Source organism: Mercurialis annua, linkage group LG3 (genome assembly GCF_937616625.2).
Source record: "Mercurialis annua linkage group LG3, ddMerAnnu1.2, whole genome shotgun sequence".
NCBI classification, from domain to species: Eukaryota; Viridiplantae; Streptophyta; class Magnoliopsida; order Malpighiales; family Euphorbiaceae; genus Mercurialis; species Mercurialis annua.
The window spans coordinates 4,458,051-4,470,230 of record NC_065572.1 but is presented as its reverse complement, the minus strand read 5'-3'; the positions used below and the strand labels follow the sequence as shown (position 1 = coordinate 4,470,230).

Below are 12,180 nucleotides of genomic sequence, written 5' to 3'. Positions count from 1 at the left end.
GTCATCTCCACTAATAACAGTTTAATTGGGTCCCTTTGCGCCGCATCGCTTGTTCCCTGATCATAACAGCATCATGAGACGTTAAAATAATTTCTAAATGTCAATTCCCTTGCTTCAGGTTCAAGCAGGTACTTTCCTTGCTTGTACACAAAGAAAAAGTTTTCTGTAAAATGTACACATAAATAAATTGTTCTCTATCTCCAATCAAGACAAAAATAGTGCATAGCTGAAATAGACTTCCAAGGGTCCCTTCTTTTTCAACCAGATGTCTCCATTACGAACCCGGATATAGAACTTTACAAGCCAACCCGATTTTGTCGGGATTAATGGGGGCAATGGCTTGGATAGGCATCAAACACAGAGTTTATTGGCACTGAAGCGAATGAAACTTTTGTGTTGATATACATTATGAGATAATTCTACAATTGCTCTTCAACTACCTAGCTCAACTTACAAAATCTCAGCCCACGAGCTTACTGTACAAGAGGAAGATCTACAGGACACAGTTCATATCTACGAAGCTATCTCGTCGCCAGGATTGTCAACTGCTTGTCTCGCAGAAATCACCCCATCAAGTGTTTGGTCCGGAACGGTGATTCCAGAAGTTTCCAAGTCAGCAACTATTGCAATTGCAGCATCTAGTTCCCCAAGGTCCAGACACAAGGAGATAACTTCATCATATAGAGAACTACAACAGAAGACAGTAGGGTTAGATGGTAAATAAATGAATTGGAGGAATTACATTCCATTTTCCGGCCAGTCTATTCTCTTTTTTGAAAAATATTTCGAGGTTGTCAAATAACTAATTCACCCGAAATATCAAGCTATTGGACTCCGACAATAATATTACTACTTCTAAGAGGTAAATAAAGAATAATTAGTCCCCACTAGACCAAAACTTTTTTTCTCAGTATCTTTAGTTCATTTACCTACGAATATAATAAAAAGGATAATTACTATAATCCCCTGATTTTAGGTCCGAATTACTTATTCAATTTTAAAAAATTATTATTTCCCCCTTGACTTTTATATTTTATATAACAAAAACTCTTTTAACAATGAGGTTTTAGTTAAAAGAAAACTAAAATGTTAGGGGGGAAATAGTATTATTTTTTTTTCCAAAATTCATGGAAAAAATAGTAGTTCATACATAAACTTATAGGGGTAATAGTACTTCACTCTAAATAAAATGCCAAATGCAATAGATCGCCATTTTCAATTTTCATGTTGAATAAAGGGATGGGCCTAGGACCTCACCTCCCAAATGTGTAACCAAGACTGTGTGTTATCTGCAAGATCTTCAAGAAAGCTGAAGGCATAGGGGCCCTAATAGCTGCACGCAATATCATGGCACAATCTCCAATTGTGGGAGCTCCGCCCAATTCTATCACCTGAGATATTACGCAATTTTTGTTCAAAAAAGAATGACTAATAAAAAAACATAAAGACAATAAAGAAACAAAGGTGCAACGCCTAGTATTGGGCATATGATCATCATCTACGCAAAGAGAAATAAAGAAAATGTGAGTGCAAGCTTCAGATACATGCCTTCAGCATCAATTTAATTGCCAACTCAACTTCCCATTCTTGTGACCATTTCAGTGGCGGCCTCTTCTTTATTTCTCTCTCCCATGTCCAACCCCATGCATCAGCAATGGTATACATATCTTCTACATCAAAAACTTTTCTTTCCCTTAGCTCTTTGAATGCCTCGTATGGGTCCTCAGGGAACCAATCATCATCAGCATCATCCTACATCCAAAAGCAAAAAATTAATGCTAGTGTATTTATACAGCATATTGTTAGAATTAGCTGCACTATAATTTTGATTTTGTTAACAGGCCCGCAAATCAAAAACAACAGAGAGAACTAGCCATTCGAAACTTTCTATCAAAAGCACAAATTGATCATATCTGTTCAATTTAGTTGCAGATAATAAAAACATAGTGTAACAGAACCACTCATAGATCAAGCATATCCTCAGAGATAGCAAAAAACAGAAAGGACCTAGTTTGTTAATTTTATACCTCCAATGAAGCCCGGGCAGATCTCCTTTTGGTTTTCTTAAATCTTGTAGTCACATAATCAGAATCTTTCAGTAATTGAACTCCAATCATCTGAAGAGGCTTCTTAGCTTCAACTTCCTTTTGCTTAACTACCCTGTCTACATCTGGGTTCTCAGTTTGCTCTACGTCTACTTCTACTTCTACTTCTTCTACTTCCTCTTCATCATCAGCATCATCAGCATCATCATCTTCAACCTCTTTATCAGCATCTTCTATCGTATCAGCATCATCTAATGTATCTGCATGTTCTGATTTATCTACATTCATACGCTTAACATTATCACCGTTGATGCTTTCTCCAAGAAAACGACGTTTCCAGAAATCAGTATTTCCTTCTTCCAGCTGTATCTGTGAAATTATTTCATCAAGCTCTTCATCAACCTACCAGACAAAACACAAACAATTAACTCACTGTGGGATGAAACCTCCTCTAGAAACCAAAAACAGAGGGCAGTTCAAGATATGTTACTCAACAAGAGATTCAACTCCACAAAGAGCGAATCATTACATTTTTCCTTTTCCATTTTTCATGGAAAATGAGATTTAATCATAAAACGAGAAAGAGAAAATGTAATGTGATTATTAACCTCTTCTTCTTCCTCCTCCACAGGAGGAACCCAGAGGGGCCGGCCACGAGAGCGATTTATTCTCCTTGCTTTTTGTACTCGCTGGTAAAGAATATTTCTAGTTCCATCGATAGGTAAATCTTGTGCTTCTAACTCTTCTTTTAATTCAGATACTATCATCTTACTAGCAGCCTTAGGCTTTAGGACATTTTGGTCAGGACCCTTGATTATTTTCTTCAATCTCTCCACTACCCTTAAATAATCAGACTCTGATGCCTCTCCCCCCAAAGCTCCAAGGCCTTCATTCCATAAGTTTCTTAAAAGCTTTCGGTGGTGCATCCTCCAATCCTCAAGACATCTTTGCTTTAATGAGGTTTCCATTGGGTTTGAATAAACAAAGCCATCGGCATCAGGATCTAGAGGAGTTTTTCCTCTTCGAGGTACCCATCGCTTGCGTTCACCAGTCAGCCCACCTTCAGCAACATACCTGTTTTATATAAAGAAATAATCAAATACTAAATAGAAGATCAAAGATACAAAACCAGTAAAAATAATGTCTCAATATTTAGGCTCAAATAAAAGTCACAGAGTTGGGGTCCTGTTAAAAAATAAGAAATAAAATATCAAAAAGATCTCTGTAATGCATGCTTTAAATTGTGCAGTGTATGTAATGTATGTCAATGATTATAATGGAACAAAAGCAAACGCTTTAGCAGGATTAATAAGCACACCTAGCAACATAGTCAATCTCGTATCCAAGATCTGCTTCTTCTTGCAATGGTTCAATCCAAGAGCTAACCATCGTCCGGTATTTTCTGCTCAATATCATGGCTCTTGGCGGAATAGGTTGATTATCTCTGGCCATCACCTCTAAAGCTTCTAGCAAATCAACAATCCTACCTGGTTCAGTAGAGTTACCAAGCATCATATTTTGGTTGAGGAATCCAGTGAGGTTAATGGTCCATTTAAAAATTTGTTGGAGTCTACCAGACAAATCACAACATGTAAAGCAATAAACAGAGATAGGATTATTAAAAAATGATGTCAAAGACGTGCTAATTATGTAACTTGCGCTTCCAAATGTTTATTCTTCCTAAAATAATGGTCTAAGGTTGCTTGTATATCTCAAATAAAAATTGTTGATCCTTAAGCTTCCGCTACATTTACGCCAAACACAAATTTATGCATCTGAGAAATATGTTTATTTTTTAGCATACAACAAGTGTCACTAAAGAATTGTGTAAAAACACAATTCTACAATACTTAACAATGAAGAGATTTAAACATGCATCCAATACCTTCACGACATAAAGCCCGGAGATACAGAGAAAGTGGATCCCCAAAGTTCCCTCCGTGATGTAAGACTTTTGTTCCTCCTTCAAAGTTTTTGAGTGCACGGAAATGCCGAATAGCTTCACGTACTACACAGTACTTGGTAAAGCACTCAATTAACAGCCTGAACAATAAGGCATCCTGTTATCTATCACATAAAACAAAATAGAAATACAGAAAAATTGACAGTTGAACCGACAGCCATCAGATACAGACATTGCCACTTCTAGAGCACGTCAACTTTAGCATTCCTCTTTGGGAGAATGGAGCACATTTTGAAAATAAGAGATCATATAAATGATTTAATGTTTGTAATGTATCCCAAACTTACAACAAGACTGCAGGCAGTGTGTATGCATCAGACAAAACAATATTAAACACATAGAATAATAGGTCATAAAGTAGTAAAATAAATATATTCTACAAATGATAAAAAAAAACAATTTATAGGTAAGTTCAGAATAAGACGATGAATTGAGCATCATGAATTGAGACACATTAACTTGAATTTTATCACATTGTTGAGAAGAAGTTCCACTTACGCATATGTTCTCACATTAGGCTGCAAGCGCTTGTGGTCTTCAACCATCATGCCAAGCAACTCGGCAACATCCTGAACCCTATGTTTCATATCAAAATGTCAACAAAATAGTAAGGAAAAAAAAAAGAGAAACAAAATTACATTTGGTAAATGATTTATCGGTCCAATGTTTCATACTCTGGCTTCATACAAAATAACAAAAGTTAAGCCTCACTGCTCTAAGTACATGAACTCATTCCAAAGGTTACAAGTACACACTTTACAGTTTAAGCCTTGTATTACCTTCTCTCTATAAATCCCATAGTAAATTGGAATCCCTTTACTCAAAAAGCCCTTTTGACAAACAGATTTCTTCATGGTGGGTGCTTTTTATGGCCAAAATACTACTCAAATGTAACTATGACGTGACCTTTTGCAGATGTGCTGATTTTATTTACTATGGCATCGAGGAGAATCTTATACACCCCATGATTAGAAAACAACTGACGCTAGCACACACATAATTTCTTCCACTGTAGATGTGCATCAGATGATACCTGTCATAGGATTCAGCTCTTGTATATGCTTGAATCACCCAGTTATATGTCTCAGTATCAGGTTTCATATATTCTGTCATGTAAAGATAGCAATGATTAATATCCAGTAGCCGGTAGAAGTTAAAGATACATTAAATCTACATTATTTAGTTCTTCTAGATTACATAATTTTAGCAGGTTACTAATTGCCCCCATTGCTAGGACATTAGAAACTACAAGGCCTGTGCTGGGTATGATTGTTAGTAAATCTCTAGAACTGCTAATATTTACAGGACATGATAATGTGAACAAGAATTGACCGACGTAAAAAATTACTTTTAAAAAATTGTTTGAGTAAACTAATACAAAAAAGTTCTAATTTAAACTAAAATTACTCATTAAAAGGCCCTAGATAATAAATGAATTTAGCAACTGATTTAGCAAATAACACCAACATTGATATGCATTCAAGAGGATGTTTTCTCCTTCAATAAGGAAAACCCATTTAAAGCTGCCGTGACATCCATGAAATAGATAAAGTGACTGTGTTACATGAACAATGACTAAGCAACATTAATACGAAAAAAGGAAGCAAAAGTAAATGCAGGTAAACCTTCTCCTCCATATTCCATGTTCTCAAATGTAGCAAAGGCTATTTCAGGTATTCCACAGGTAGCCTGATAAAAAACCCAAATAACAACAGAGGTTAAGCATAAATATTCCAATACACAGCATGCAGCTTAAAGGAAGGAATATAAAAAAAATTCTGAAGAAAATACAAAATAGACTCTCAAAAACATTCAACTTATGGGCAACATTAAGAACCACTTGGTTCCATAGAAGAAAAAAAAGGACCACTTGGTTTGTTTCTCAGTTCATCAACAAGAACTGTGTAAGTTAAATTGGAACATTTGATATTTACATTCAAAATTTTTCTTCAAAAGGAAATCCAACTTACCTGAACACTAAGAAGACAATTGAAATGAAAAGTTGTAGCCATCCGCCCAGCCGCTTCCATTTCATAAGAAATATCTAACGCATTAGAATGATCCCCAACTTTACAATCTTCCTCAATCATAAGATCATATAACTCATCAGTAGCCCTTAGTCCACCTTTAGCACCCTTCAGGAACACCTTATTTGCATCTTCCAAATACTTATTCTTAACGAGCTCCTCTAATCACATCCAAAAAATAGAACTGCATAAGTAAATAAACCAGAACAAACATATTACACATAAATATCTCCAAGAACTTCGAACCATAAATACCTTAAAATAGTGTTTGGTTCAGTTTTACTATAAAATTCATCTTATTTCCAATGAATTTCTCATAGAATTAATTTAAAACAAGCTTTGAATGAATTACCAAGTAAACCAAGCACAATTAATGTCCACCTAAGAAAAAAAATTACAAAATTTCATAAAACCCAACTACATCAATCACACCCTAATAGGAAATTTGGTACCTATCGTTTCAAAATTAGCATTTAACAGCCCTCGTTATATTAGTACTACATAGAAAAAAGTGCATAAATCTAGGGATAAAAGTTTGTTAAACTCAAAACAGTCAGGGACAGAACTAACATAAAATTTAACATTTTAGGAAATACTTCGTATACTTATAGCTACATATAGTAGATAAACTAATAAACCTTAGGGAACATTTTACAGTAAAATGGACTAAAATGTTAAATTAAGGTATAGTTTAAGGATGCTCCAGCAATTAACCATAACTATAAAAAAGACTTACCAACAAGAACTATCCAAGCGAAGCGAATATCATAATTAAGCTTCTCCATAGCAGCAAGCATTTCCAAGCCTCGAGAAGAGTGACCTTTTGATCCAAACAAACGAATTAACGCCAGAAACGTTTCGTGTAGAGGCCTAATTCCTTGACTCAACTCTCTTCTCAGCGATTGCATCTGTAAATTTCAATTTTAAATTACGTCAAACTTTTAAACTCTCAAAAATTTAGAACTTCAAATTTTTTGTTACCGCGCCTTCGGTGTCGCCGTTGAGAGAATAGGCAACGATTAAGCCGTGAAAAGAGCGAGGTCCGGCGGTTAAACCGGCAGCAACCATATCATAAATGACGTCGGATACGCCGACAGCGTCGCCATTTCGTGCGCGTTCCATGAGTTCTTCCATGAAGTTGAAACGCAGCGTTTTTTCAACGGCGGTGGCGGTTGAAGGAAGGATTGAATTGTCATTTTTGTAGAGCTGTTGTTGTTGTTGTTGCGGCGGTGGTGGTGGTTTTTGGAGGTGGTGTTGTTGCGGTTGTTTCTTTCGTCGGGATTTCTTGTCGAGTGCGGTCGAGCAAACGACAATGTTCGTGAAGGGTAATGAGTGTCGTTTGAATAGAGGAGGAGGAGTTAATGGGGAGAGGACTGACATTGTTTGGATAAGAGGGTTTAAGAAGTAGGAATAGTAGAGCTGGTTTGTAATAAGAGTGAAGATGATAGTCACGTGCCGTCGCACGTGTTATTAGTAATAGTTACTTCCCACAAAAATTGGGTAATTGATTCTTGGCCAAATGTCTTAAAAAGGCCAAACCTTTTATAAAAGTTTCACAAAAGTCCTGACCTTTCAATTTTGTCGATTTTGGCCAAAAACAAATTATTTGGTTTTAATTGTGGCCAACTCTCAATTTGATTTCAATTTGCCTATGTGGAGCCTATGTGACGCCTATGTGGCATGCCAAATATTAAAAGGTCAGAACTTTTGTGAAACCAAATAATCCATTTTTGGCCAAAATCGACAAAATTGAAAGGTCAGGACTTTTGTGAAACTAAATAATCAGTTTTTGGCTAAAATCGACAAAATTAAAAGGTCAGGACTTTTGTAAAACTTTTGTGAAAGTTTTGGCCTTTTTACAACATTTGGCCTTGATTCTTGAGAGAATTAGCTAATTACCTAGATTAGATAAATATTAGCATTTAGTAACCCTAAAATTCTAACTTGATTTACATACCCCAAGCGTGTAAACCATTTATTTTTTTACTCTGCTCTTTATTTTTTATACTCCACTTATACCTAACATACTTTATTCAAAGTTTCTTGTTTTTCTTCTTCTTTTTCTTCTTCTCTTCTCAGCTCATTTAAAAAGAAAAAAAACAACAAATCAACAATTCAATTTAAAATTTTCAGCTTATAACAATTCAACAAATTGATTTCTCTAATTCTATCATTACTTTTTAAAAATTTATTGTGACTTTCAAATTTAATTTCGATCCGCTCGAATTTTTAATTGCTAATCAAATAGCTTCAAATTTCACTTCAAATTCAAATCTAACGATCATAACTTTCTTAAAAAATAAAGAAAACTGTAAATTATTAATTTATTTGTTCTCATTAAAAATCTATTAAAAAAGGTTTTAAACGGTTTCAAGTACAGTTTCAATTACGGTTTCAAACCGTTTACAAAGGTTTCAAACAGTCTAAAATAGTTTCTAAAAAACGCTTTTAAACAGTCTAAAAAATAACAGTTTCAAACAGTTTCAAAAAACAGTTTCGAACAGTATAAAACAGTTTCAAACCGTTTACAAAGGTCTCAAACTGTCTAAAACAGATTCTAAAAAATACTTTTCAATAGTTTATAAAATAACAGTTTCAAATAGTATTAAACAGTTTCAAACCGTTTACATACAAAATAACAGTTTCAAAAAAAAAACAGTTTCAAACTGTTTACAAAGGTTTCAAACAGTATAAAACAGTTGCAAACCGTTTCCAAAGATCTCAATCAGTCTAAAACAGTTTCTAAAAAACACTTTCAAACAGTTTAAAAAATAACAGTTTCAAACCGTTTGCAAAGGTTTCGAACAGTATAAAACAGTTTCGAGAAAACAGTTTCAAACGATTTCTAAAATTAATTTAAAACATTTGAAAACCAGGTCAAAATATCACTAATGAAGAACATTACGATTTTTTCAAAAAAAGTTGTAAAACATTCCAAAAAAACGATGCTAAAATAATTTAAAACAACATAGAAAGAAAGAAGAAGAAGAAGAAGAAGAAGAAGAAGAAGAAAAACTTTCTCATCTATCACCATCATATTATCTCTTAAACTTTTTTTTTATTCAAATTTTTTTGTCTTGGAGTTCATTTGTATAATGTGAAAAATAGAAAAATCAGATTTAAGAAAAACGAAGAAAAAAAAAAGTTGCAGAGGAAAGAAGAAGAAGAAAAAAAAGAAGAAAAAGAAGTGAGAAAAAAAATGAGAAGGAAGAAAGAAAAAAAGGAGAGAGAAAAGGAGAGAGAGAAAAAAACGAAAAAAGAAAGAAGAAAGAGGAAAAAGAAAAAGAAGAGAGAAAAAAAAGGAAAATGAGATATGCATGTGTTTAAAAGAAGGAGAGTAAAAATATAAATAAGTTATTTTACTAATTGAGGTACAACTAAAAATAATAAAAAAATAGAGTAAAAAAATAAATTTTTGAAATTGAGGTATTTAGAACATATAAGTTGAAAAAAGGAGTGTTTTGTGCAAATTCCTCTTGATTCTTACCATGACTGAACTTTCCATTTTTTTTATTTCAATCACTAAACTATTTTTCTTTCTTTTTGATCATTGAAGCTTTTTTTTTTTTTAATATTTTACTTAGGTGGCAGCCGGAAATTGACATGTGGCAATCGAATTTTTCTAGTTTTACTTTAAAAATTTATCAAATATACATAATTTCACTTTAAAAATAAAGTTTTAAGTCAAATTATGCATATATGGCAAGTTTTCAGGTAAAAATAAAAATTAATTATGGCTGCCACCTAAGCATTTTTGGCCGGACAATACCGAAATGAAAAAAATTGAAGTTCAGTGATCAAAAAGAAAAATAATAGTTTAATGACTGAAATGAAAAAATTTGAAAGTTCAATGACCTTCAGTATCAATTGCCCCATAAAAATAATACTTATAAATTATTTATTATTTCCACCAGATTATAATATTTATAGTATTTTAATTTTTTTTATCTATAATATTTATTATTTAAAAATATTAAAAAACCAATAAATAGTATATTTTTAAGAATATTATAAATGTCAATAAGTTTTAAGATATGATTAATTTAATAAAAAATTTATAAATTAAGATATTGAAAGTTAAATACGATAAATATTATAAACCAGAAAAAATATTAGACAGTTTTATTGAAATAGAGGGAGTAAAAATGAATGGACATTGGATATTGAGCAAACATGAATTTTGAAGTTAGAGAAATAGTAAATGTTGCATGCACAAGAATTGCTCTTATTAGTTTATAATTTAGCTCTTAATAAGCTTTTTATTATTCAAGGAGGAAATATCTCAACAACATTAATAAGCAAACCAGATAATTAAACAAACAAAAAAAACCAACATTCCCCCTATTTAAATAATTATAATTATCAGCAGTTTGTTCCATTAATCAATCTTTTGATATCGGAATCAAAAAATAGTATTACTGCTGCTGCTGCTGTAGTTAAGTTCATCATCCTTCAGGACTGCATAATTATAGCTGCTGCTGCCAACGTCGTCATCCTCACCGCAGCTAGTGTTGTTGGATCGGAATCGGACCGGGACTGGGAGGTAAGAGGCGATCTTATCAATGGTAAGCGGCTTAAAAATGCAGTCATCTAGGCCGGATTCCATGAACAGTCTACGCTCAGCCTCGGTGCAGGAGGTGACACCAACAATGGCGCGGTAGATACCCATGTCTCTTAGTTCCCTTGTTGCCTGCATGCAAAAATATTATTATTTGATAAACTGTTTTTCTTTTATAGTGAAATTCTTATCGTTGTTTGCTTGAAATGGTAGATCATAAATAAATAAAATTAACATACTAAGGAAAGCAAATATTCGTAACATCAGCTTCACAATTGCTTTTATATTTTTCAATTTCGTATATAGGATATATATAAAATGTTTCAAACTTGTGTATTTAATTTAAAAGAATTACAAATTAAATATTATTTACAAAATTAAATTACAACAATATAGTTTTTATTTTTATAAAATGTATTAGAGGAAAATATTAAAATTTACTTTATTTAAAAAAAAGCTGTTTAAAAATTATATTATAAAATTTACTAAAATTTTAAATAAAAATGATGGAGTGATTTGTAAAAATAATAAGAATGGAGACTGTTTAGTCCATTTTCATAAATTTAGGGATCAAACTAAACTTTCTTTTCTTTATCTATTCACTTTTTTTTTTGATGAATCTATTCACATTTTTAGGAACGTAAGGTTTGTTCTGGAATGTTTTAAAAGATTAAGGTTTGATTTATACCAAAATTTACTATAGGTTTAGCTTGTACATTAAATGAAAGGTTAGAGTTTTTTAGTAGTTTTCTCTCAGAAAATATAATAATCAAAGTACTAAAATAACAAAATTATAAAAGTACAGACACCACTAGTACAATTTGTTCTTCTAATTTAGTAAGTAAGTTCTGATACTAAATTATTCAATGCAGGAGTTACCTGATAGCCATTCATGATAGGCAAATGAAAGTCCATCAGAATGAGATCAAAAGAAGCTCCAACAACATGAAATTCAACAGCTTCTTCTCCAGTTACAGCTACATAAACTTCCATCTCTAGCATTTCGAGCAACATTTTGTGGATCGTCCTAGAAACCACATCATCGTCCACAATAAGCACCGAAAACGGCTTGTTTTTGCTGATTTTCTTGTCATCAGCAACATTTGAACTCTCTGAACTGAAGGTGGATTTTTCAGACTCCATCTGAAAAAAAATAAAGTTGCTTAAACAATGTAGATCAAGGTGAGTTTATATATGCATGTTTCCTTCAAATTCTGTGTAAATTTATATAACGTGCGGAGATATGAAAATCAATTAAGATTTATTGTTGGATTCGCTAATTGACGTGTAGTCTTGAATTGGAATTACGTATAATGCGTAGATTAATGACTTAAAAAAAATTATTTCTTATACATGTTTCCTTCAAATACTGTGTTAATTTTTATATAATGTGGCGCAGTCTGAAAGATATGAAAATCAATTAAGATTTAATGTTGGATTTGCTATATGTCGTGTAGTCTTGAATTGGAATTACGTGTAATGCGTAGATTAATGACTTAAAATTTTCTTTCTTTTAGAAATTATTTTGAGATGCCTTGAGAAAATCCGAGAAAATCTCACTTCTTTAATGTGAAGAGAGTGAAGATC

General features: G+C 32.7%; 2 protein-coding genes across 2 annotated transcripts; both read right to left on the bottom strand.

Annotated features, from left to right (window-relative positions):
* Positions 1 to 74: 74 nt before the first annotated feature.
* On the bottom strand, positions 75 to 7,452 carry LOC126673481 (uncharacterized). Its single transcript, XM_050367637.2, has 13 exons — positions 7,017 to 7,452; positions 6,772 to 6,943; positions 5,979 to 6,196; positions 5,634 to 5,697; positions 5,042 to 5,114; positions 4,507 to 4,584; positions 3,931 to 4,088; positions 3,364 to 3,532; positions 2,654 to 3,119; positions 2,028 to 2,447; positions 1,549 to 1,752; positions 1,258 to 1,391; positions 75 to 688 (listed from the first exon to the last, which is right to left on the bottom strand). Exons 1-13 carry the CDS (start codon positions 7,413 to 7,415, stop codon positions 514 to 516), a joined length of 2,730 nt encoding a protein of 909 aa, XP_050223594.1. The 5' UTR covers positions 7,416 to 7,452; the 3' UTR covers positions 75 to 513.
* Positions 7,453 to 10,379: 2,927 nt separating this feature from the next.
* On the bottom strand, positions 10,380 to 11,736 carry LOC126671018 (two-component response regulator 24-like). Its single transcript, XM_050364709.2, has 2 exons — positions 11,473 to 11,736; positions 10,380 to 10,725 (listed from the first exon to the last, which is right to left on the bottom strand). The coding sequence occupies exons 1-2, from the start codon at positions 11,734 to 11,736 to the stop codon at positions 10,438 to 10,440; spliced, it is 552 nt and encodes a 183-aa protein (XP_050220666.1). The 3' UTR covers positions 10,380 to 10,437.
* Between the last annotated feature and the right edge of the window lie 444 nt (positions 11,737 to 12,180).